Here is a 25,705-nt window from a genome sequence, read left to right on the forward strand (position 1 = left end):
TGTAGGCGTGAGTTCCGGTGGTGGCAGAAGTGGTTGTGTTGCCGGTGCTGGAGAGTTGCGATGGCGGCAGTGGATTCGGATGTCCAATCGCTGCCCCGTGGGGGTTTCCGCTGCTGTCTCTGCCACGTTACTACAGCCAACCGTAAGCGGTGGCTTGTGAGGGGGTGGTTGTGAGTTCTCGTCTTTGGGTCCTAGCGAAAGTTAGGGTTATAGGTCATAGTTCTTGTCAAGTCGGTTGGTAGGGTCACTCACCTCCGTTTTCACGCCGTCTGTACGAAGGGATTGGAGAGTGGCGAAAGTCCCGCCACCTTACTCCCTCCTTCCTGGTGTCCGAAATCTCCACAACGAAAGTTTCTTCCCTCTTTAACGGTCATCTGTTGGACGCCACCTTTGTGTCTGGTACTCTGATGGGCTCTCGGGTGGGGTGAGGGGATTCAGAGATGAAGGAACTCACCATCGAGAGGTGGAGACAATTCCGATGCTCAATAGACATGTTTGGAGAGCTGTAGGATCACAGAGAAAGTAGTAATTAACTCAGGGAAGCCCTACAGAGGAGCTTCCCGAAGGCAGAGGTGTACGAAGGAGCATGGCATGCGTGACAAGGAGATGGGTTTGGCAAAGTGGACAGGGTTCTTGTATGACAGCGCAGGGGACATGAAACCTCAAATTCAACTTAAAAAAAAAAGATTTTATTTATTTTTGAGAGAGTGCACAAGTGTGTGTGTGGGGGGGGGCAGAGGGAGAAGCAGGCTCTGAGCCTGATGCGGGACTTGATCCCAGGACCCCGGGATCATGACCTGAGCGTAAGGCAGACGCTTAACTGACTCAGCCACTCAGGTGGACTCAAATTCCACTTCTGAAGTCTGGAATCGTGATCTTCCCTAAACTGGAATCACGATCTTCCCTAAACAGAATCTTCTGTTCCTTTTCTTTGTGAATGGCACTATCACTATTTGTCCTGTAGGGCAAGCCAAAAATCCAGCATAGTCTTCCCTGGCCCAGCATATACATTGGTGACAACAAACAGCTGACCCAGAATTTAATAAAAATAATAATTGTTAACTTTTCCCATGTTCAACATGTATCAGACCGCCAGGTACTCTATATTGCATAATAACCATGCGGTAAGTACTATTAATATCTTAATTTTGTGTCCTACGAAACTGATGCACAGAGAGGTTAAGTAACTTGCCCAAGATCTCGCACAGTTTGCCAGACCCGGGATTTAAACTTGGGCAGTGTGACCTCAAATCTTGCCCTTGCAATCTCTCTACCATACCTAGAGACCATCCTTGAGGGAATAGTGTAGGGTCCTGCTTTATTTAGTTCTTCTGTATATGACCTGGATAAGTTTCCTGTTAATTTGTTTTATAATTTGCTGGTGTTGCTCTACCTAGCACTTAGAGATGGTTTAAGAAAAACTTGTAGCTAGTTCTCCTGGGAACCACTTAGAATACTTTACATGGACACGTGGCCAAGAGAGGAAGGTGAAAAGAGCCAGGACTTTGTATATTCAGAGGTCACGCTTTCTGTGGCTTGGAAGGATCAGTAGGATTTAGGAGTGCATTTAGGTAAAGTCGGGGTAAGTACACTGAAGAGTGATTTGTATGTTTTCTGTTTTACGTTTGTCTTTGCAGGACCCAGCCTAGATGCCCACTTGGGGGGCCGGAAGCACCGGCACCTGGTAGAACTACGAGCTGCCCGAAAGGCCCAGGGACTTCGAAGTGTGTTTGTCAGTGGCTTTCCCCGGGATGTGGATTCTGCTCAGCTCACTCAGTACTTCCAGGCATTTGGACCCGTGGCCAGTGTCGTCATGGACAAGGACAAGGTAGAGTGAATGGCTCTTGGGGTAAAGGATGAGTCAGGTGTGCCACATACAAAACGAAATGAGAGAGAAACCAGCAGCCCTGTTTCAGCTGGTGCCTTGTTCCATGATGGACACCACAAGTACTCGGGCGAGTCCAGCTTTGTGAGCCTCCCTGAACCGTACCCCCCACACCCCCCCACAACCCCTACTCTCCCACCTCCCCGGCCCCTGCTTGGATTTTATCAGTTCACTAGAGTTAGTCATTGGGGGACTTGTTGGTCATCAGTTTAGTCAGTCAGTCTTCATTTTAGTTGCCAAGTATTAGCTGTTGACTTTGTACTAGGCACTGTGTGTAGAGCTGCATTTTTTAAAAAAGATTTATCTATTTGAGAGGGAGAGAGAATCTCAAGCAGACTCCACGCTGAGCGGGGGAGCCTGACACGGAGCTCGATCTCACGACCCTGAGATCACGACCTGAGCTGAAACCAAGAGTCGGATGCTTAACTGACTGTGCCACCCAGGTGCGTCAGAGCTACATTTTCAATAGTGAATAGGATAGATGTGGCCTGTGCAGGCACAGAGCTTATAGTCTAGTGACTATAAAGTAGACAATTAAATGAGTAACTACAATGAAGTAGGTGCTTTAAGACCACACCATCGGCAGATCTATCCTAACCCCACAAGAGACTGCTAGCAGTTTATTAACTTATGGTGAGAGGTACTGAAATTAACTGGTCAAAATACCCTGTCTTCTGGACAGTGCTAGACAAATAAGCTTGTTCTTTGTGATCCTATTTGTCTTCCAGGCAGGGCTTTTGTCAGTTTCTCTTTAGTCCTTTGAAAAAAGTTCACTGTTGTACTGCTGTGTTGTATCGTCATGTTCTAGTTCTGAGACTGTGCTCTGGTTGTGTAGGCGTGGCTTAGGTGATCCCAAATGGCTTTGGAAGCCCATGTCTTCTCTTAGGATGGGCTGGGGTGTGTTCTTCTTAGAGATCACATTCGGCAACTGACCCACAGAGGCTTTAACAAAAGGGGCTTAATTGTTCTCATTAACAAGAAGTCCAGACCTGGGCACTCCAGCACTTTACTGTTTTCCTGCTCTGTCATTGGCACGTGGCTCTCCCTTCCTAGTTGTGATAATGCTGTTTGTACATCTTGAGGTAAGAGAAGGGGGCAGGCTGAGGGACAGAGTATAAAAGGCTAGTGCCAGCTGAGTCTGACTCTCTTTCCCTGCTTTTCTTTATTTTCCAGGAAAATATCTTTCCCAGGGGCCTCTTCATTAGACTTCTCATTGGCCTGAATTCTATCACATGGTTACCCCTAGCTGTAGGCGAGCCTGAGAAATGAAGTTTTTAGCTGGACATCTTGCCCTTATGAACAATTGGAATTCTGTTAGTAAGAAAGAAAAGGAGAATGTATATTGGGAGGGCAGTTGGCAGTGTCTGCCCCAGATTCCTTTTTCAGAAAACTCCGTATCTCTGTTTTTGTTCGGATTCGTTTCAGTTGTAGGGAATGACCTTTTTTCTGAACTTAAACCTCACGTTTCTGAGGCTTTTAATTATTTTGACAATAATGACTAAAATTTTTATTGAGCAATTGTCACGCCCCAATCATGAGTGAAATGGTTTACATACAGTATCTCATTTCATTTCCACATTTCCTTGAGGGACAGCATCACTGGGAAGTTGGGAGATTTGGGGGATTAAGCCTTTACTTGGAGGCAGTCACAAGTTATTTAACTTCTCTTAGTTTTAGTTTCTTGAGAGAATTGTGCACTCAAAGACAAGGCCAGGCAAAGAGACACCTAATTTCTAGCTGGGGCTTTGATTGCATACTTGGGTTTGAACTGCAGTCTGGTGAGTAGCGTGATTCCTCAGAGTCAGAAGATTGGCCTGGGCAGGTCCAAGTGGCTGCCTTTCTCCTTGGTTTCACTATGGTTCTTTGCCGTGTTTGGCATGGGTGGAAGCGAGGGTAGGAGGGGTGCACCCCCCCCGCCCCCGGCTGGTATTTTTGATTGAGATGTGACTTACACAGCATAAAATTCATACTTTTAAAGTGTACAATTCAAGGGTTGTTAGTATATTTTACAAGGTTCTGCACGCATCATTCCAGAATGTTTTATCACTCCTCATGTGTCTTTCAAGCCTGTGTGCTGGTGAGGCTGCTCCCCCCTATCTCCCCCACCCCCCACTTCATTAATTTTTTTTTTAAATAAAGTTTCCTTTTTTTTTTTTTTTTTGAAGATTTTATTTATTTATTTGACAGGGAGAGACACAGCGAGAGAGGGAACACAAGCAGGGGGAGTGGGAGAGGGAGAAGCAGGCTTCCCGCTGAGCAGGGAGCCGGATGCGGGACTCGATCCCAGGACCCTGGGATCATGACCTGAGCCGAAGGCAGAAGCTCAACGAGCTGAGCCACCCAGGCGCCCCTCATTAATTTTTTTATATGGTGTAAGGTAGGGGTCCAATATTATTCTTTTTTTTTTTTTAAGATTTTTATTTATTTAACAGAGATAGAGAGAGAGCACAAGTAGGCAGAGCGGCAGACAGAGGGAGAGGGAAAAGCAGGCTCTCTGCCGAGCAGGGAGCCCGATGTGGGGCTTGATCCCAGGACCCTGGGATCATGACCTGAGCCGAAAGCAGCCGCTTAACTGACTGAGCCACCCAGGCGCCCCCAATATTATTCTTTTACATGTGGCTATCCAGTTGTCCCAGCAGCATGTGTTGGGAAGGCTATTCTTTCCTCATTGAGTGGTCTTGACAACTATATTGAAAATCAGTTGACCATAGAGGTATGGGTTTAATTTCTGGAGTCTTTGTTTCATTTTCTTCATCTGAATAACTGTCTTTGTGCCAGTGCCACCCTTTTTTCTTCTCCTTTTTTTTTTTTAAGTAACCTCTACCTCCGACGTGGGGCTCGAACTCAAGACCCTGGGATCAAGAGACGCAGTCTCCAGGGATTGAGCCAGCTAGGTGCCCCAGTATCGCACTGTCTTGGTTATTGTAGCATACTTTGTTATAAGCAGGATGAGGCTCTATCTTTACTACTGAAGAGAATGTAAAAGAATATGGACTTTTGCCCCGAGGCAGTCATATTTTTCCCGCTCCTGCTAACATTTTGCCTTAAATATATATATATATATCTCAGTGAATATTGTGGAACTCAACCAGATCATAGCTGTCATGTTGTTGTTATTTCTAGATAGGAAGTCTTTTCAAGGTAGGGTATGTTTATATTTCCACCTAGCACAGTTACATGGATTCCAAATCAATGCTAAAAGGTCTAATTAAGTTAGAAGGAAAAGTTAGGTGATGCATCAGAGTATAAGTGGTGAAATCATGTCATTGGCAAGAGTAGGGGAGAATAGAATAAATAAAATGGGATTTTCAGAGGCAGACTGGGATGAGAGTAATTGTGTGGGATGGGAGTGAGGGAGAGAGTTGTTTTTCTAAATATGTTCCCTGTTCCAGAAACAGTAAGCAGATTTCCCAATTTATAGGGTGGTCCCCATTTCAAAGAATCTCACCCACTGTCAAACCATGTGTTCGGTTTTTATTTTTTATTCCAAAACCATGATCCCTGCCCCGGTTGTGTTTTGCCAGGGAGTGTTTGCTATCGTGGAGATGGGGGACATTGGGGCCCGGGAAGCTGTCTTGTCACAGGCCCAGCACAGCCTGGGAGGACATCGCCTGCGGGTCCGGCCACGGGAGCAGAAAGAGTTCCAGAGCCCAGCCTCCAAATCCCCCAAAGGAGCGGCCCCTGACAGTCACCAGCTGGCCAAAGCACTAGCTGAGGCCCCAGATGTGGGGGCACAAATGGTGAAACTCGTGGGGCTGAGGGAGTTGTCTGAGGCTGAGCGGCAGCTACGGAGCCTCGTGGTGGCCCTGATGCAGGAGGTCTTCACAGAGTTCTTCCCTGGTGAGTCACTTCCCTTACCATGTTTGAGTCCCCATCCTCCCTCCTTCCCCTGCCCCCAAGTCTGCATTCCCCAGGTCTCCTGCAGCTAGAGGCATTTATTTGGCTGTTCTTCCTTCTTTGTGCCCCACCGTATTTTTCTACCCCATACTCCTCTCTAATGGCCCTCGACCTTTATTTTCTGCTTGACATCCAGGCTGTGTGGTCCATCCTTTTGGTTCTTCCATAAACAGTTTTGATGTCCATGGCTGTGATCTTGACCTCTTCCTGGATCTGGGTGACTTGGAAGAGTCGCAGGTGAGTGACCGGGGAGGCAGCTGGGAAGAGTCAGTGGGAATGGTCATGGGACTCTGGGCCAGCACGGTCTCTCTCAGGCCTTCGTTCCTCATTTGTAAAACGCAGATAATGGAACCTGAAAGGGTTGTTACAATTGGAGAAATGTGAATGTATTAGATGGGTATTAGATAGGATGAATATGAGTCGACACAGGATACGTGGCATTGGTAACAGGAAAAAACCAGATTTCAAAACGGTGTATATAATACTGTATTTTGGGAAAAAAAATATGGAAGGACATACAATAAAGTAATTTTGGGGTTATGTTTTTACTTATCTGTATTTTCTAACATCTAATGTACAGACTCTGCTTTTGGAATAGGAAAGGGTTGTTAGTATTTTTTTAATAGGCTTTGTGTTGTAGAGCAGTTTTAGGTTCACAGCAAAATTGAACAAAAAGTACAGCTTTCTATACTTCCTACTTTACAAAAAGGGTTATTTTATTATTATTATTATTTTTTAAAAAGATTTTCTTTATTTATTTGACAGAGAGACACAGTGAGAGAGGGAGCACAAGCAAGGGGAGTGGGAGAGGGAGAAGCAGGCCTCCCACAAAGCAGGGAGCCCGATGCGGGGCTCGATCCCAGGACCCTGGGATCATGACCTGAGCCGAAGGCAAACGCTTAAAGACTGAGCCACCCAGGCGCCCCTACAGAAAGGGTTATTTTAAAGATTTTATTTATTTATTTGAGAGAGAGAGTGAGCTCGAGTGGAGGGAGTGACAGAGGGAGAGAGAATCTGAAGACTCCACGCTGAGTGCAGAGCCCCATGTGGGGCTTGATCTCACAACCCTGAGATCATGACCTGAGCAGAAACCAAGAGTCAGATGCTTAACCGACTGAGCCCCCAGGTGCCCCACAAAAAGGGTTATTTAAAAAATAAATTTGGGGGCGCCTGGGTGGCTCAGTCATTAAGCATCTGCCTCAGGTCATGATCCCAGGGTCCTGGGATCTGGGTTCGAGCCCCGCATCGGGCTCCCTACTCGGTGGGAAGCCTGCTTCTCCCTCTCCCACTCCCCCTGCTTGTGTTCCCTCTCTCACCGTGTCTCTCTCTGTCAAGTAAATAAAATCTTAAAAAAAAATTTGTTTTATGAGTCTTTTTTTTCTTTATCCCTACATATAGACATACATGCACACACACACTTTATATTTTCAGAATCATTTGAGAGCAGGATGCATACATGATGCCCATGATAGTCCAGTGTCTATTAGGGAAACACAAAGGCATCCTCAGGTACAGCCACAGTACCGTTAGCAAGGGCAGATGTGTTAAATGCTACGAGATTTTAGGGGCGCCTGGGTGGCTCAGTTGGTTAGGCGACTGCCTTCAGCTCAGGTCATGATCCTGGAATCCCGGGATCGAGTCCCGCATCAGGCTCCCTGCTTAGCAGGGAGTCTGCTTCTCCCGCTGACCCTTTCCCCCTCTCATTCTCTCTCTCAAATAAATAAATAAAAATCTTAAAAAAAAAAATGTTATGAGATTTTGGTCTGCAGCTCATTCCCTGCATTCATCAGCTGCCCGCCAGCAGGCTAGTATTGGCCCCTCTGTCTCCTTTACAGTTCCTCTGCCTTTTTTTGCCTTTCATGACAGTGACAAAGTTGTTTTTTAATTTTAAAAAGGGGTTGTGAGGATTAACTTAGTTAATACATATAAAACCCTTGGAATGGGACCTGGCATATAAGCAGTAATAGATATATCCTGGGGAATGTTGCCCAGATGGGGGACAGCAGGAGAGGCGAATATTCACGGAGCCCATTTCTATCCACAGCCAGCCCCAAAGGCCCCAGAGTCTCCATCTTTGGACTCGGCCCTTGCATCACCACTGGATCCTCAAGCCCTGGCCTGTACCCCGGCTTCTCCCCCAGACTCACAGCCTCCTTCTCCGCAAGACTCAGAAGCCCTGGATTTTGAAACTCCTTCCTCTTCCCTGGCACCCCAGACTCCGGACTCTGCTTTGGCCTCTGAGACCCTCGCCTCTCCCCAGTCCCTGCCTCCAGCCTCACCACTGCAGGAGGACCGAGGAGAGGGGGACCTGGGGAAGGCCCTGGAACTAGCAGAGGCCCTAAGGGGGGAGAAAACAGAGGGGGTAGCCATGCTAGAGTTAGTGGGATCCATTCTTCGGGGCTGTGTCCCTGGAGTGTATCGAGTCCAAACTGTGCCCTCTGCCCGACGCCCTGTGGTCAAGTTTTGCCATCGGCCTTCAGGTCTTCACGGTGACGTCTCCCTCAGTAACCGGTACCTTTGTTTAGGGGGGTGGTTGGGGAAGGCCAGCTGAGCATTCTGGGGTGGGTGAGGAGGGAGCCCTGATGTGGGAAGCTCCTGTACTTGGGCTGAACCTCAAGGTTATTCTTATTGGGTCCCATCCCTCCTCCTGCCATTTGTCTCCTGTCTGGCATCCATTTTCTTGAACGTAAAGTGTGTTGTTCTTGGGAATACTATTTTTAGGGGATTTAGAAAAGAGTTCCAGGGTTGAATAAATTTGGGAAATGCTAAGTTAGATGCAAATCAGTTTCTCCCTTCCCACCCTCTCCCCCACTTCCTCTTTCCGCCTCTTTCTCCCTCCCTTCTGGTCTTTGTTTCTTTGCATATGAAAGGCTTTGAGCAGTCTTGTAACAAAACCCTTCTTGAATATCCTACCCAGGATGGGCATATGGGATGTAGTGTTCCCCCCCAACACACGTGACATCCTTTTGCATGCCCTTTCTTTGCATGCCTCTTCACATGACTGTGTCAGCAAACACTTGGGAAACCCTCTTTTGGCCTCATTCCAGCCGGCCCCCTGTTCTGCAAGCCTGGAACAAGGGCTGGGGTGATAGTTCAGAGGGTTTCCCCAGCACTGACATCCTTGTCTTGGTTCCAGGCTGGCCCTGCATAACTCTCGCTTCCTGAGTCTCTGCTCTGAGCTGGATGGGCGAGTTCGGCCCCTCGTGTACACCCTCCGCTGCTGGGCTCAAGGTCGAGGGCTGTCAGGTGAGAGTGAATCAGGACAGACTTGGGGCTGAGCTGGTGTTGGGGCAAAGGCAAGGGTTCAGGGAGGGGAGGGGAGGCAGGTACAGGAACCAGGGTTGGGAGATCCAAGCAGGCTGTTAGATGCACCTCCAATCTAATTGGAATAATTGTTTACCCAGGAAGTGGCCCCCTCCTCAGTAACTACGCCCTGACCTTGCTCGTGGTCTATTTCCTTCAGACCAGGGACCCTCCTGTGTTGCCCAGTGCGTCCCAGCTCACCCAGAAAGCAGGTACAGCGGCCCGGCCTCCACCCTCTTTGTCTTGTTAGCTTCGGCTTTCCTCTTTTCTCGTTTAGATGTACTGGGCTACCCCAGGAATGAGATCTCTGCTGTCACCCCCAAATCTGCTCCTGCTTCCGGTCTGACCCTCACCTTCTTTTCTTTCACAGGTGAGGGCGAGCAGGCGGAGGTTGATGGCTGGGACTGTAGTTTCCCCAGGGATGCCTCAAGACTGGAGCCCAGCACCAATAAGGAGCCCCTCAGTGAGTCTGGGGAGCCTGGGAGAGGATTAATAAATGATGTTAATCACAACTGTAGGTTATATCCATCAGTTACCGTTTGCCAGGCACGGTTCTCACAGCAGCCTCCTGGGATAGCTGGTATGGTTAATACCATTTCACAGATGAAGAAACCATGCCTTGGAGCAATTAAGCGGCTTGCTCAAGGTTACACTGCTAGTGAGGGGAAGGAGCAGCATCTGGGGGGGAAGTCGGAGTACAGGCCAGGGCTTGAGGATCCAGTGGTGATGCAAGGGCCAAGTCCAAAGATGGAGACTCTGGGGCCTTTGGGGCTGGCTGTGGATAGAAATGGGGGCACGGGGAGAGAGGCCGGTCCTCTTGTTTATGTAGAGATCAGAGGAGTCTGGCTTCTGGCACTCTTCTGAGCTACTTGGAAGGGAAAAGAAAGTCCTTCTAAGAGAATGCCTCTAGTGCAGGCCTGTCTCAGTCCCGGCCTCTAAGTAACCCGTTCTGCCTGGTCTTCCTCCTCCTCCAGGTTCTCTGCTAGCCCAGTTCTTCTCCTGCGTCTCTTGTTGGGATCTTCGTGGCTCACTGCTGTCCCTGCGGGAGGGTCAGGCACTGCCTGTGGCAGGGGGCCTGCTCTCTAATCGCTGGGAGGGTCTGCGCCTTGGCCCCATGAATCTCCAGGACCCTTTTGACCTGAGTCACAATGTGGCAGCCAACGTGACCAGCCGGGTAGCTGGGCGGCTACAGAACTGCTGCCGAGCGGCAGCCAGTTACTGCCGGAGCCTCCAGTACCAGCGGCGTTCCTGCCGGGGTCGGGACTGGGGGCTGCTCCCCCTTCTGCAGCCCAGCTCCCCTAGTTCCTTGCTGTCTGCAACACCCATCCCCTTACCCCCTGCTCCTTTCACCCAGCTCACTGCTGCCCTGGCCCAGGTGTTAAGGGAAGCACTGGGGTGCCATATAGAACAGGGAACCAAGAGACTGTGGTCAGACAGAGGGGGACCTGAGGAGTCTCCTCAGGGAGGGACGAGCAAAAGGTTGAAACTAGATGGACAGGAAAGAAGCTGTGAGGAAGGGCAGGAGGAGCAGCAGGGGTGTATCGGGGACCACAGTGAAGACGGGGTGGAGGAAATGGTTGTAGAGGTTGGAGAGATGGTGCAGGACTGGGTGCAGAGCCCTGGGCGGCCAGGGGAGCCACCCCAGACGCCCGGAAAGCAGCTAGCCCCTGGTGAAGAGGTGCAGTTGGGCCCTGCAGCACTGGCAGAGCAGGGGCCCAAAGGACCCGAGGCAGCCCGAGAAGGGTCCCGGGGTGAGACAGGGAAGGGCGTGGGGCTCTCCTCAGAGAGCTGGCGCTGTGCCCTGTGGCACCGAGTGTGGCAGGGGCGGCGGCGGGCCCGGCGACGCTTGCAGCAGCAAACCAAGGGAAGAGGTGGAGGCGGTGCTGGCACCGCGGAGTGGCTGGCAGTTGAGGCTCAGGTCACCCAGGAGCTGAGAGCACTGAGCAGTGCCGCACGGCGGCCCGAGGCTGAGCCGCTCCTCACCTTTGTGGCATCTGCCTCCCAGGCTGACCAGACTCTTACCGTCACCCCAATCCAGGATTCTCAAGGCCTGTTCCCTGACCTCTATCATTTCTTACAGGTTTTCCTCCCTCAAGCACTTCGGAACCTCCTTGAGTGAAGACAGGGACCCTAAGGGGCAATAAAGCTGCTAGTTTAATGAACACGACAGTTTCCTCTGATTTCCACCTGGTAGTAATCCTCCTTCCACCCAGTACTTGGCCTTCCCAGACCTTACTGCCTCTTCTCAGCCATGCCTTCTTTGGCTACCCTAAAATAGGTCTCAGCCTGTTTCCTTCCTACCGTTTATCACAACCTGCAGCGAGCGCCTGCAATGGTGTGTGTGTGTGTGTCCCTGCACCCGGAGCCCGCTCGGTAGGGTTCCCGAAGGATGGAGGGCCGGGTGGACGGCTTGGGCGGCAGTACCTGGCAGAAGAACCAAGTTTGCCTCCACATTTACCTTGCCGCCGGGATTTATATGGTGATGGCCTGAAATTGGGGTTCAGGTTTCTTCATCCACTGTCTCACTTAACCGAGTTCATGCTGTTCTGGTTAAAATGGGGGAAACATTTTCCGACCTGAGCGTGGGTAAAGGGCAGCCCATCATGGGTAACTGGCAGCCCCTCCAGGATGACAGGTGGAAGGGATCCGCCGTGTATTCTCGGCTCTCCCCGGCTGCAGGCCCGGTACCAGGGCCCTTATTGCAGCGAATGCATCGCGGAGCCATAGAGTGGTTTAATGGGAGGAAACCTAACTCTGGCAGGGTTTCTGACTTGGGCTCTGGTTAGATCCTCATCCTCTCCTCTAATGGACTTATCCACGCCGGACTTGTTTCCGCTCCTGTGAGTGTCCCACAATCCTGATGTTAGGGGCCTGGCAGGATCTCCGTCAAGTCACCGTGGGTTCCCGAGCTGGAGGGGAACGCCTCTGGGAGCCGGCGCGGCGCGGAGTTGGCAGCTGTGCCACGTCGCAGACAAGGGGAGGTTTTCCAGCTCGTTCTCAGTTTATCCTCCGCGCCTTCAACCTCCACGTCGGGACTCGCATTGGCCAAGCCTGGACGGGAGGGCCGGGCGGGCCAGCCAAGAGCCTCACTGCGCAGGCGCGAGCTTTCCGCCTCGCCAACCAGCAGGCCCCACCCCCTTCTTTCTCCAATTCAGCCGCCGCGGGAGACCGAACTGTCGTGCGTATGCCTTCTGTGCCGTCCTCGCTTTGCGGCTGCTGTTTCTCCACGGCTCCCCCCTTGCCCCCCTCCTCTCCCTGACGGCTTACTTTGCGGCACCGCGGAGAGCCCCACCCCCTTTCTCTGCGGAATCACCATGGCGGCTGGGGTAAGTTTGCCGGCTCCGGCGATCCAGGTCACCGTATCCGACGCCATCCTCTGCCCGAGTAGGGCCCTCCCGCGTCAGAGGAGTTCTGGAGCCGAGTGGGGAACTGATCCGGGGTCTAGAGACCGTACCGTTGAAGAGCAAGGCTTCCAGGCCCCGGAGGGGAACTGAGGCTGGGACTCTAGGAGGCCAAAGAGGTGGAAGGGTCTGGGGTAGAGGAGAAAAGAGATGTTGGGTCCTGGCCGTCTGGGGCCTGAGAAAGGGGTTCGGGTTCATTGCCGCCTCGAGACGTGGGATCCGGGCAGGTTGACAGAACTTTTGCGACCGTTTTGTGGGGCAGCAGCAGGGACGGGGTGAAGAGGAGGGTCTTTGTGGGCAGGTACGGCTGCCTCCGGTTAAGGGTCGTCTGGCGGGGAGGTTTGGGAGTGGGAGGACTCTCCGGACGGTGGAGTCACACGTGCTGGCCAGGTTAATAGAAGGAGAAGCCAACGCCAGGGAACTCACTGCGGGACAACCGGAGGGACGGTACGCGTGACAAGAAGGAGGGGTTCTTTGGGGAGAACGAGTTGATTTAGGAAGAGAAGATGCCATTCGGTTTCTCCGTTGCTCTTCTGAGGGTAACTTGGAAATGGTGTGTGTGAGAGACAAGGGTGATGCTTTGGAAGGGGTGAGCGGCTCCGCAGTGGAGTAGGCAGGTACTCGCTCACCGTCAATGAATGAAACCAGGGCTCCGGGAAGGGAGGAGTGTGTGTGTGTCGGCAGGTGGAGTCTGAGGGAGCTACAGGTTCTGGGTTTCTCGACGATGTATTCGAGATGAGAATGCTTCTGGAGCTGTCCTTAGGGAAGGTCAAGCCTGTCAACAAGCTTTATTTAGCAGTTGGTGTGTAGTTCTGTCTTTGGTATTTCAGAGGACTCTGATTACACATGACCAATACTAGAGAGTTTGGTTCACCAGGGGGAGTAAAAGTGAGTTGAACAGATTGGGAATAACTCAGGGAATTTATCTTGGGAGGTGACATTTAGGACTGGGACCTTTTTACTCATTAATATTCCCTCCCCCCTTTCTCCCATAGACCCTGTACACATATCCTGAAAACTGGAGGGCCTTCAAGGCTCTCATTGCTGCTCAGTACAGTGGGGCTCAGGTCCGCGTGCTCTCCGCACCACCCCACTTCCACTTCGGCCAAACCAACCGCACCCCTGAATTTCTCCGTAAATTTCCTGCCGGCAAGGTAAGTAGGAAAGTGGAGAGGGGTCTTAGGTCCTGAGAACTCAAGGAGCCCTGAGATTGTCTCACTCTGCAGATGGGTCTCCATCTTTAGGGCGCCTGGGTGGCTCAGTTGGTTAAGCGACTGCCTTGGGCTCAGGTCATGATCCTGGAGTCCCGGGATCGAGTCCCACATCGGGCTTCCTGCTCAGCAGGGAGTCTGCTTCTCCCTCTGACCCTCTTCCCTCTCGTGCTTTCTATCTCTCATTCTCTCTCTCTCTCTCAAATAAATAAATAAAATCTTAAAAAAAAAAATGAAGTTGGTCTCCATCTTTAAAAGGGAGCTTTCCGTATAAGTATCTTTTTTCTTTGCATTTCAGTGACTTAAAATTCTTTTTATTTAGAGCTGAATGTAGATTTACATGTAGTTAGAAATAACTCAGAGCTGTCCAGTGACTTGTTACAAAATTCACAGGTTTCTTTGTATTTGTGGGAGTGAGGTTTGATTTTCAGTGCAAATGTATCAGATATCTACCATGAGCCAGCCAAGGGGCTTATAGAGATCGATAAATAACCATGCTAAACGGAGAAGAGAGAAATGTAGTCTGGGGAGCCATACTTTAAAGAATATGGACAGAGATATGACCCTTGGTTTTTGATTTTTTGTCTATTTGATTGAGGGATTTTATATAAACATTTGAAAATATCTAAATCTTTGGGGTTTCTTAATGTGAGTTTAGATTGTAAGGGGAAAAAAATTAAATATTTCTCGTTCCTGGGTTACCGGTAGTACCAGTAGTTTGTATCAATAGTTTGCTGAGTAAGGGTTGTCAGCCTTATGTAAGAACTCTTATCCAAAATGATTTCACTTCCTGGGATTGGCTAGTGAGAACTTCCTGTGTATTTCACTTATTTTTCTGAATTTTACTTATCTTTTGACTGTTTTGTCCCAGGTTCCAGCATTTGAGGGTGACGATGGATTCTGTGTGTTCGAGAGCAATGCCATTGCCTACTATGGTAATTTGCAGTGGGTGTGGGAATGGGAAGATCTGGAATGAAGGAGGTAGGAGAGGATGAGGGTGAACTGGAGTGGACAGGAGAGGAATTTTCATGGACTTGGATTGATGTTGGCATGACCCCAAAGTTCTGACCTTTGTGTTCTGCCTCTGCAGTGAGCAATGAGGAGCTGCGGGGAAGTACTCCAGAGGCAGCAGCCCAGGTGGTGCAGTGGGTGAGCTTTGCTGATAGTGACATAGTGCCCCCAGCCAGTACCTGGGTGTTCCCCACCTTGGGCATCATGCACCACAATAAGCAGGTAAGCCTTGGAACTGGGGGAGAAGCCAAGGGCAGGGATGGCATCAGCTCCTGAGCGTCAGGAAGTAAGAAATAAAATAGATTGAGAGAAGGGGATGCTAAGAATATGTGGGTAATAAAAGACCTCATCATTGGGGTGTGAATATGAGTTGCAGTTGATGATATCTGGGTTCTTTGTCACACAGACCCAGTGGAAGTGGTGCCTGTTGTGAGTGGTCAGAAGAGAGATTTCTGCTGTAGAAAAGCCATACCAAATGGCTAGGGGGGTGGTTAAACCAAATGACTTCTAAGGTTCTTTCTAAAATCCAAAGGTAAAGGAGTAGGTCAGTATAGTGGGACATTAATCCAGACTGCTCCATGAGGAAATTTGACATGGAGAGCTTCATTTGTGATACATTTGGAGTGATCCTAGGATCTGACTCCATTGAAAGAGGATGGGGATGAGCCAGAATTTAGTAAATGAAATAGCTACCTTTGTCCTGTTGTTGGGGGAGGGGAGCAGGGAAAGGGATGGGTACCTACTATTAAGCTTTTGATCATTTTAAATCAATAGGCCACAGAGAATGCAAAGGAGGAAGTGAGGCGAATTCTGGGGCTACTGGATGCTCACTTGAAGACTAGGACTTTCCTGGTGGGCGAACGTGTGACACTGGCTGACATCACAGTCGTCTGCACCCTGTTGTGGCTCTATAAACAGGTGACGTTTATAAAGGATCAGGTTGGCAGAGGGTGGGGGCGGTTAGAAACGACCTGATGAGTCTTCCAGGTTACCCTGAATTCTGCCGAGGACTTGGATATGAGAGAGTGTCCGGTAACAGCTGGTCTCTAGGGATCCCAAGTTTGAGTGACTGCTTTCTCTCCTCTGAGAAGTTTGGTAACGTTCTGTTTCCTAAGTTTCTGTTTGGCAGCAAAGATGTTTAGTTTGTTTCCGTATTTTTTGGGAAGTCCAGCTATGCTTGTGGTTAGTTGTAAAGACGGAGGTAGGGCTGGTAGCTTCAGTATCAAGATGTTTGGGAGGCAGGCTAGGTTCAGTTGGCTTCATTACTTAGCGTTGTAGGTAGAGGGATGTGTATGTGTTTGAGAGGGGGAGAAGGAATTCCTTTAGTTCTTTTTCTTCTCTGTAAGCTGTAAAACCGGCGAGGTAATAATTAGTCTTGAGGTTACTGGGTCAAAGAAGATGACATGTTGCAGAGCAGCAGCTCTTTTTTAAACTTTTTTTTTTTTTTTTAAGATTATTTATTTATTTGAGGGAGAGAGAAAGCACAAGCAGGGGAGAGGGAGAAGCTGACTCTCCACTGAGCAGGAAGCCTGATGCGGGGCTCGATCCCAGGACCCTGAGATCATGACCTGAGCCAAAGGCAGATGCTCAACCGACCACCCAGGCGCCCCTGTGTGTGTTTGTTTTTAATTTAAAGATTTAATTTATTTATTTGAGAGAGAGAAAGAGACAGCATAAGCAGGGGGAATGGCAGAGGGAGAAGCAGGCTCCCCGCTGAGCAGGGAGCCCAGTGTGGGGCTCCATCCCTGGACCCTGGGATCATGACCTGAGCCAAAGGCAGAAGCCCAAGTGACTGAGCCACCCAGGCATCCTAGCAGCTCTTGGACTGATACTAGTCCAGAATGGTAGTTTAATAACTGGGGGGAAAAAAAGCACCTACTTTGTGTCAGACCCTGTGCCAGAGGCCTTGCAGGGATCCTCTTGGTTTTTACCTGTTGTATGGGTGAGGAGAAATGGAACCTGGCCCAACGGCACATAGCTGGTAAGTGGTGGCGTCGGATTTGAACCCAAGTACTGCAGAACCAGTACTATAGAACTGACTGCTCTGGTCTGTCTCTGTGACAGAATTAGTTTCCCTCTGGTCTTAGCAAACTAAAAGATGGTAAATAAGTTCATCACAAAGCTAAGTTTAGTTTAAAGGACTGTGTGTGACTCTGAAATAGTTATTTTTTTATTTTTAATTTTTTGGGGTTATTGAATATTCTTTAATTTCTGAAGTTTGGTGGAAGAAAAGTACATATCGTGTTGTTAATGTTTTTGTTATCTTGTTTATTTGGCAAAATGAGTATTGGTAGCTGTGTTGCCCACCTTTGCTTTTAGTTTTATTGACGTGTGACTTTTTTTAATTTTTAATTTTTATTTTTTTTTAAAGATTTTATTTATTTATTTGAGAGAGAGAATGAGAGAGAGCAGGAGAGGGAAGAGGGTCAGAGGGAGAAGCAGACTCCCTGCTGAGCAGGGAGCCCGATGTGGGACTCGATCCCGGGACTCCAGGATCGTGACCTGAGCCGAAGGCAGTTGCCCAACCAACTGAGCCACTTAGGCGCCCCTGTGACTTTTTTTTTTAAAGACTTTACTTATGTATGTGAGAGGGGAAGAGATAGAACACGGGGGTAGGGCAAAGGGAGAGGGAGAAGCAGGCTCCCTGCTGAGCAGGGGGGCTCATCCCAGGGGGCTCAATCCCAGGACCCTGGGACCATGACCTGAGCCAAAGGCAGACGCTTCACCGACTGAGCCACCCAGGCGCCCTGACACATGACATTTAAAAGAATAGAATGTGTAGGTGTGAAATGGTTTTGTAAAAGGAGTAAGGCTCCATATGAACATATCTATCAAGTAGATTTGTTGTAAACGAAAGACGGGATCAAGTGTGCGTTAAGTTGGACTGTCCTATAAATGAGGAAGGTCAATGAGAAGCAGCCCTCCAGGGTCAGATGGTATCTAGGGAGCTGCCCTCTCGGGCTTGAGAGGGAGATGGAGCCTTGGTGTAGAAAGAGACAAAGGTCTCTGGCTTGAAACCCCTCAAGACCTTTGCTTCTGCTCTGTGTTCTGACAGGTCCTGGAGCCTTCTTTCCGCCAGGCTTTCCCCAATACCACCCGCTGGTTCGTCACCTGCATCAACCAGCCACAGTTCCGGGCCATCCTGGGGGAGGTGAAGCTCTGCGAGAAGATGGCCCAGTTTGACGGTGAGTCTGCTCGGGGAGGAGCGCGTGGCCCGGCTTGGTCTCCGCCCCTCGATTGCCCATCAAGCCTCCAGGTTATGTGGACCCACAGAGTGTAGGGTATCCCACATAGTGACCAATACTTGATACGCGCACAGACTTTCCTTCGTTGGCGTTAACAGACAAACCGCGGTGCCCGTGTGTGTGTTGCCGAGTGTTGTGTTCTTGCTCCAGGACCTACCGGGAGCTGGCGGCCGAGCACGGCAGGGCCTAGATCCCGTAGTCGTCCCACCCAGCAGTTTCCTCCATCACCTTGTTCGCTGCCTGCCTTTAGGGGCATATGGGAAGAGGCAGGACACTGACTTCTACCTTTCTCTGCCCCAGCTAAAAAGTTTGCAGAGAGCCAGCCTAAAAAGGACACCCCACGGAAAGAGAAGGGTTCTCGGGAAGAGAAGCAGAAGCCCCAGGCTGAACGGAAAGAGGAGAAAAAGGCTGCTGCCCCTGCTCCTGAGGAGGAGATGGATGAATGTGAGCAGGCACTGGCTGCTGAGCCGAAGGCCAAGGACCCCTTTGCTCACCTGCCCAAGAGGTAAAGGTATTGGAGGGTAGGGGGTGTGGGACTAAAGAAGGCCGGTTTTCGCCTAGTGTGTTCCCCTCTCACAGCCAGGGCCGTTTTAGGTTGTCTGTATAAAATTGCAATGTATGATGTTTTATTTGCAAGGAAAACAACTTCTTGAGTTTATACTCAAAAATTGGGTGGATTTTTTTTTTTCTAAAGATTTTATTTTGAGAGAGAGAGAGAGGGTACGCGCGTGTGCGAGCACAAGCAGAAGCAGGCTCCCCACTGAGCAAGGAGCCCGACGTGGGGTTCCGTCCCAGGACTCTGGGATCATGACCTGAGCCGAAGGCAGACACCACTGACTGAGCCACTCAGGCGCCCTGTATTTTTACTCTTTTGATGAACAGACAGTATAAACATTCTCACTGAGAAGGGAGGCTGACCATGACTCCACAGTGCCTGTCTGCTTCATTGTTTCCCAGATTGGGGGAATTAAACTTCTCAAGGAGGAAGTAGATGGGATGGTCATCACCCCATCCACTGCCAACCTTTTCAGTAAAGGTTGAGGTTTTTGGAAGAAGAGGAAACTTTCTGGTGTGAAAAAAGCGGGACATCTAGTACTTGCCTGCTATTCTATACTCGTCATCAGCTACTGCCCTGGGTCGTTTCATTAGAATTGCAAGCATTATGAGACCTGTCTTGTCCGGAGCTACTTCACTTGGTTCTCTTTGCTCTCTGCTTTTTTCACCCATTCACTTTGCCTTTCCTAAAGCCATCCAGCCTTGCACTGTGTTGGTCTGTTGGAGTTGAACAGGGTTCACCCTCCCCCATTTGGTAATGGTTGTGTTTTTTTTTTTTTTAAGATTTTATTTGGGGGGGCACATGCATGAGCAGGGGGAGGGGCAGAGGGGGAGAGAGAGAAGCAGACTCCCCATTGAGTGTGGAGCTCAAATGAGGCTCGATCTCACAACCCTGAGATTGTGACTGAGCCGAAATCAAGAGTCCGGTGCTTAACTGACTGTGCCACCCAGGCGCCCCGTTTGGGGAGCAAGGAGTGTAGTTCTTAGGCCCAGGCACTTCGTACAAGACCAAGGAAGTCTCCAGATGCAGCTGCTCTTTACAGATGTATTTCTTTTTGAACTGAGGTGATTGATCTTGAACCTAACACAGGGACAGGTCAGGAGTGAGCAGGATTTTTGGTGCGTGCACATAAGCTGTGATAACTAAGCCCAGTTACATATGCTGCCGTAACACAGACCCAGTTAATTGATAGCTAGAGATTTTCACGTATATTAGGTCTGTGTATTCTGGGCAGAAAACAAATCACCAATAGACTGAAAATCGTTAATAAAGTTAGATCCTTTTGGGAATATCAGTTAATACCAATTTGCTGTATTACCATGGTGCTCTCTTGGGCTGCCAAGATGATTTTCCCCAGGATTTTTAACGCCACAGAGGTAATGTCTTCAAAGATGAAGACTGCTGTTTGTCAAGAGTTAATTCTAGTTATTTATTTATTTTAAAGATTTATTTGCAAGAGAGCATGAGCAGGGGGAGAGGGAGAAGCAGGTGCCCCGCTGAGCAGGGAGCCCCACATGGGGCTCGATCCCAGGACCCTGGGATTGGGACCTGAGCTGAAGGCAGCCACTTAACTGACTGAGCCACCCAGGCATCCCAGTTCTAGTTCTTTTAGTGCCTTCCAGCTACACTTGTTTCAGGAGCCATTCAGAGCCTTTCCTCATCTGGGGAGAAATGGATACAACATGGTCATAAATTATAAAGTTCGAACAGTTCAGGAGGGGGTGAAGAAAAAATCCCCAGTCCCTTTTTTGGGTGGTTGAGGTGGAAACTCCTCAGACGAGGTCTCCGTTACAGATTTGGGAAGGAACGAAGGACCCAGGGTTCAAGGGCAGCTTCTCCTTTGCTACATTGTGACAGTGGGCAGGTCACACCACTTAACCTTATCTGGAAAGAGGGAAAGGAATGGTTTTAACTCTAGGGTTTGTTGGCATTATTTATACTAATGAATGATTCAGCCAATTAAACATTTAGCAAAGGTTTTTTAAAATAGGTTTATGGCACAGTCATACAGTAGAGGATTATTTAGCCACTAAAACATTTGTAAGGGACGCCTGGGTGACTCAGTCAGTTAAGCATCTGCCTTCGGCTCAGGTCGTGATCCCGGGGTCCTGGGATCGAGTCCCGTATCTGGGTCCTTGCTCAGCGGGGAGTCTACTTCTCCCTCTGCCTCTCACCTTCCTCCCTGCTTGTGCTCTCGCTTTCTCTCTCTTTCTCTTGCAAATGAATAAATAAAAAATTCTTAAAACACTTGTAAAAAAGAATTCCTGATGGGGTGACAGTATTAAATGAACAAATCATGGAAGGCACAGAACTCCACACATCGTCTCTGGAAAGCCACCAGCTCTGGAAGCCACCAGCGGGAAGGACATAAACATATTAATCCGTTCTATTGTTTGCTGGCATTGTGGGTGATTTTCTTCAGTCAGCATGTGGTTTTTTATAACTGAAAAGAAAGAAAGCGCACCCTACCACGAGGGGAGGGACTCTCTACAGGGCAGAGCCTTCCGTGTGCCAGGTTGCTTCAAATATCTGAACTAAGGGCTTTGCAGCATTGGGGCCTGTTTCCGGGCAGAGTGACTCAAGGCCACGGGTATAAGGTCTGGGGCCTGGGGCGGAGGCCCTTTGATAGCATTTGCTACTTACATTGCTGTCACACTGTAGTGTGTGTAACCCCAAGAGGCCTGTGGTCGGGGAAGAGACTTTGGTGAGTCAGGGACTGAGTGTGACTCAGTGGGAAAGGGCCCTGAAGGGGGCAGGCCCTCGAAGGAGGAGCGTTCATTCTGGGTCTCCACCAGGGGGCAGCAGTTTTCCGTGCTTTTCTTGCGCCCCCTTCCCCCCCAGCCCGGTGGGTCCCACCCTCCTCAAGCTTAGCTGACTTAGGCTGCAGATAGGGAGCAGAGGAGTGCCCTATGCCCCTCTTTATATGCCCTTCGCTCTCTTCCCTTACAAGGTTGTACCCACCTGCCGATCCAGTGACCTCCTCCTTTAAACCAGTATATTTTAAGTGAAATTTGCCCTTAGTTTCTCTTAGCCTGGCAACCGTTTGTTGCTTCAGGAGGGCTTTCTGCCCATTGACCTTGCTTTTTTTCTCCATTCAGTACCTTTGTGTTGGACGAATTTAAGCGCAAGTACTCCAACGAGGACACACTTTCTGTGGCGCTGCCGTATTTTTGGGAGCACTTTGATAAGGATGGCTGGTCTCTGTGGTACGCTGAGTACCGCTTCCCTGAGGAGCTCACCCAGACCTTCATGAGCTGTAACCTCATCACTGGTGAGAAGGGGGTGGGTCTAGGAAGAGGAAGGGGGAGGACGAGGCAGTGGGGGATGTGATTCTAAAGGCTGCGTGTTCTCCCTCGACCCTTCAGGAATGTTCCAGCGGTTGGACAAGCTGAGGAAGAATGCCTTTGCCAGTGTCATCCTCTTTGGAACCAACAATAGCAGCTCCATTTCTGGAGTTTGGGTCTTCCGAGGCCAGGAGCTTGCCTTTCCGGTGAGGAAAGGTGTAGGGGAGGAGTCTGTCTCTTCAGGGTGGGGCAAGGGGATGGGAAGTCCGCCGGCATCCCTGCGCTTGTAGGCATTCAGGAGAGTTAAGGGAGTGTGTACAGGAAGGACTGCCATGGTCACTGCCTTTTAGGACCTGATGACGTGGGTCTGAGCTGGAAGTAACAGCTATGGGACAGTGTCTGGTAACTGACCACATGCTGCTTAACCTGGCTTTCTATCCGCAGCTGAGTCCAGACTGGCAGGTGGACTACGAGTCGTACACATGGCGGAAACTGGATCCTGGCAGCGAGGAGACCCAGACGCTGGTTCGAGAGTACTTTTCCTGGGAGGGGGCCTTCCAGCATGTGGGCAAAACCTTCAATCAGGGCAAGATCTTCAAGTGAACATGTCTTGCCATCGCCTAGCTGCCTGTACCCGCCCTTCAGGGAGATGGGGGTCATTAAAGGAAACTGAACATTGAACCCTTAGCTGTCCTGCCTCCTTTATGAGTCATGGCTTCTTCAAAGGGGAGTATAGATACGTTGGAGCAGGGTATTTTCTGGGCCTGCAGTACCTCCCTTTGCAGGAGAGGAGTCTTCGGAAGGGCAGAAGAGAGGCCTCTGCTCTGCCTGTACTGTGATGACTGACTTCTAGCCTAGCTGGGAAAGACTGGATGCAGTTAGGGTGGGTGGTGACATGGAGCTTGGTAACTACCCAATTCTTCAGGACCGGATTGCTAAGGTATGAAAGCGCACAGTGTTTGGAGGAACTTCACGTTATTTCTCACAGTTGCCCTGGGAGGGAGGGAGGTGGCATCGAGGGTCTTAGTTGAAATATTTCAAACAGGCAGGAATATCAGGCACAGACTACTCAGAACAGGACCGGCCTGTTGGCACTAACCTGGCTGCGGATCATCTCTGGGGTATTCCTACTTTCTCATAAGGAAGTGGGGTTCGGAGATGTAAGTGGCTTGCCTCTGGAGACAGGATTTTGACCCCAGTGGGTGTCACTGGAGCTTGTACTGGAAATGTGCCCTGCTGCTTCCTGGAATGTGGAGCAGTCTGACTTGCCACCCAAGAACCCACTCAGACCGGGGGTATTAGTTTTTCTCTCTTGAGCTTAATTTTTATCATGCCCTTTCTTCACAGGGTCTTGTTCCTACTTTGTCTTTTTTTTCTATTGTCTTTCTGAAAAGCATTGAAGGTCTCCCTGTGTATTACCAGTTCAGGTGAAGTTGGAAAGCTCCAGTTTGATTCACATTTTGAGGCAGATGCAGAAACAGTCACGATTCAACCTTTGGTCTCTAGTTTATGGTTTTATACGTGTTATTTCTCTCCCACCCTTAGTCCAAGCACAGAGAAGGGCTTAGCATGGGAGGGGAAGAAGGTGATCTTTCCAGGTACAGATGGTCTGGTAGCTTGGGAGAGTGTAGGGCAGTCATCTAGCTGGGTACTTGGACTACAGTTGGGGTTCTGGGAAGAATGGGCGGAGGAGAGTCCCAGTGTGGAATCCAGCTGGGTGAGGATGGGCTGGTTCTTGCTCAGGGTTTGCTCCCTGGCAGGTCATATTGAGTTGGATCCAAACTTGCCACCTGTCTTGCTTCCAAACATTCCGGGCTGCTCTTGGTTAGAATCTAAAAGTGCTAGTTGCTGGCTGGGTTGGGCCCTGCGCTGGGTGCCGGGGCCTCACCTAACCTGTCAGACTCCCTTCACAAATTCCGTTTCCCACCACACCTCCCTGCTCCTTCGCTTGTGTAATCTTCACCCTCTTCCCAGTATCCTTGACCTTCCCAGTAGCTGAGGACTTAGTCGGGAGAGACCCCAGTTCTACAAGGTTTGAAGGGGCAGGCCAGAGACCAGGTGTGGGGCCCTGCTGCAGAAAACGGGGTTTCAGCAGGGGGGGCTAGAACTTGGGCAGTAGCAGGCCTGGCACCCCAACGTGGACTGGGCGGGTCTGGGGGATCCCGCCTCTCAGCCTCCCTCAGACTGCAGGAAGGGTGACTCATCTGCACGTCCTGCCTCCGGTGCCTCAAGTGCTGGTGGTTTGGTGCAGAGGAGAGTTGGCCAGGTTGTTGGATGAGGCCAGGCCTGTGCTTGGGGGAGGGCCAGGACCCTCAAACGGAGGTGGGGTGGGCAGCCCAGGGGGAGGGTGTGTGGCCTCGGGCAGGGTAGCTGTTGGCCTCCAAAGCTGGTTGGAACTAGAGGGCCTTTGCCCTGCCCTGGTGGGCAAGAAAGAGGTTAACAGCAGGAGTTTCTAGCGGCAGATGTGGGGCGGGGGGAAAGGGGAGGTCCAGCTGGAGTTGGTTCGGTCCCGCCCTGCCCCGGGGAGGCCTGAGTCACCGCACAGCCGCGGGCTTGGGGCTGTGCTTGGGACTCGCGCCCTCCCGATCCTGGCTGGGGCCCCGCGCTTGCTGGAGCTCTGGAGCTTGGCCCGGCTGCCCTGCTCCTCCCGGCCCCGCCCGGCTCGCCCCGGCGGCCAGTGAGCGCCTGCGCCAGGGGGCCGTCTCTGGTTGTTGGGCCCATTTCCTGACATGCCCGGGAGGCTCGTGCCACCCGCGCACCACCTAGAGCTGGCATCCCGGCGCCCACACTGCAGCGCGTGCCTGCTGGGGCCCGGGCCGGAGTCGCAGGGAGGAAAGGGAAGGGGGCCTTGTGAGTGGGTCGGGGCTGAGAACAGGGCGTGATCTTGGAGAACTAGAGTAAGATGGAAGGAGGGAGCCGTTTTATCCACTTACTGGGCAAAATCTTAGAGCGTCTAGAAGAGGTGGTGGAGAAGGGAGAGGGGTCTGGGCTCAGGTGCTTTCGACTGAAGATGAAATCTTTATTTTATTTTATTTTTTTTAAAGAAATATTTTCTTTTTTTTTTTAAAGATTTTATTTATTTATTTATTTGAAAGAGCGAGAATGAGAAATGGAGAGAGAGAGAGAGAGAGAGCACAGGGAGGGGGGAGGGTCAGAGGGAGAAGCAGACTCCCTCCTGAGCAGGGAGCCCGATGCGGGACTCGATCCCGGGACTCCAGGATCATAACCTGAGCTGAAGGCAGTCGCTTAACCAACTGAGCCACCCAGGCGCCCCTGAAATCTTTATTTTAATTGAGTGTAGTTAACATACAGTGTTATATTAGTTTCAGGTGTACCATAGAGTGACTTAACACTTCCATATATCCGCAGTGCTCATCGGACAAGGGCACTCCTTGATCCCCATCCCCTGTTTCACCCATCTCCTCACCCCCTCCACTCTGGGAACCTCCAGTTTGCTCTCTATAGTTAGGAGTCTGTTTCTTGGTCTGTCTCTTTTTTTTCCCTTTGCTCATTTGTTTTGTTTTTTAAATTCCATATACGAGTGAAAGCATACGGTATTTGTCGTTCTCTGACGAACCTATTTCACTCAGCATAAGACTCTGTAGCTCCATCCATCGTCCCCGCTGCAGAGGAAGTCTTTACCGAGCCCAGCGCATGAATGGGAATGCCTGAGACTTGGTTCAGCCTGTATACAAACCGGTAGATACTGGTTATGAGCAGCTATTTATTTTAGCTTTGTTGGCCCTCCTGCTTACGTCACTTATTAAGACGCCTAAAGCCTTAAGTTCTTCCAAGAAAGACCTAGATTGTCTCCTTTTTTTCCTGTCCTGTTTGAGCTGGAGCTGGACAGCTGCTCGGCACCCTGGGTCAGACCCATCCCACCAGCTGCCCACATGCCCCAGAAGTGCCACT

At 50.3% G+C, this 25,705-nt stretch overlaps 2 protein-coding genes across 2 annotated transcripts; both read left to right on the forward strand.

Moving 5' to 3' along the window:
• On the forward strand, positions 1-11,247 carry TUT1 (terminal uridylyl transferase 1, U6 snRNA-specific). Its single transcript, XM_028117969.2, has 9 exons — positions 1-142; positions 1,638-1,828; positions 5,410-5,725; positions 5,919-6,019; positions 7,827-8,293; positions 8,919-9,028; positions 9,187-9,297; positions 9,456-9,548; positions 10,060-11,247. The coding sequence occupies exons 1-9, from the start codon at positions 61-63 to the stop codon at positions 11,202-11,204; spliced, it is 2,616 nt and encodes an 871-aa protein (XP_027973770.2). The 5' UTR covers positions 1-60; the 3' UTR covers positions 11,205-11,247.
• A 1,082-nt stretch (positions 11,248-12,329) lies between these two features.
• On the forward strand, positions 12,330-22,480 carry EEF1G (eukaryotic translation elongation factor 1 gamma). The gene is made up of 10 exons (XM_028117970.2): positions 12,330-12,411; positions 13,482-13,640; positions 14,569-14,632; positions 14,788-14,930; positions 15,483-15,626; positions 17,764-17,893; positions 18,254-18,458; positions 21,608-21,780; positions 21,875-21,999; positions 22,238-22,480. The coding sequence occupies exons 1-10, from the start codon at positions 12,400-12,402 to the stop codon at positions 22,394-22,396; spliced, it is 1,314 nt and encodes a 437-aa protein (XP_027973771.1). The 5' UTR covers positions 12,330-12,399; the 3' UTR covers positions 22,397-22,480.
• Positions 22,481-25,705: the final 3,225 nt, after the last annotated feature.

The sequence above is a fragment of the Eumetopias jubatus genome, unplaced genomic scaffold, assembly GCF_037043125.1.
Source record: "Eumetopias jubatus isolate StellerSeaLion01/CBP00866 unplaced genomic scaffold, mEumJub1_p1.0 scaffold_13, whole genome shotgun sequence".
Taxonomy (NCBI): Eukaryota; Metazoa; Chordata; class Mammalia; order Carnivora; family Otariidae; genus Eumetopias; species Eumetopias jubatus.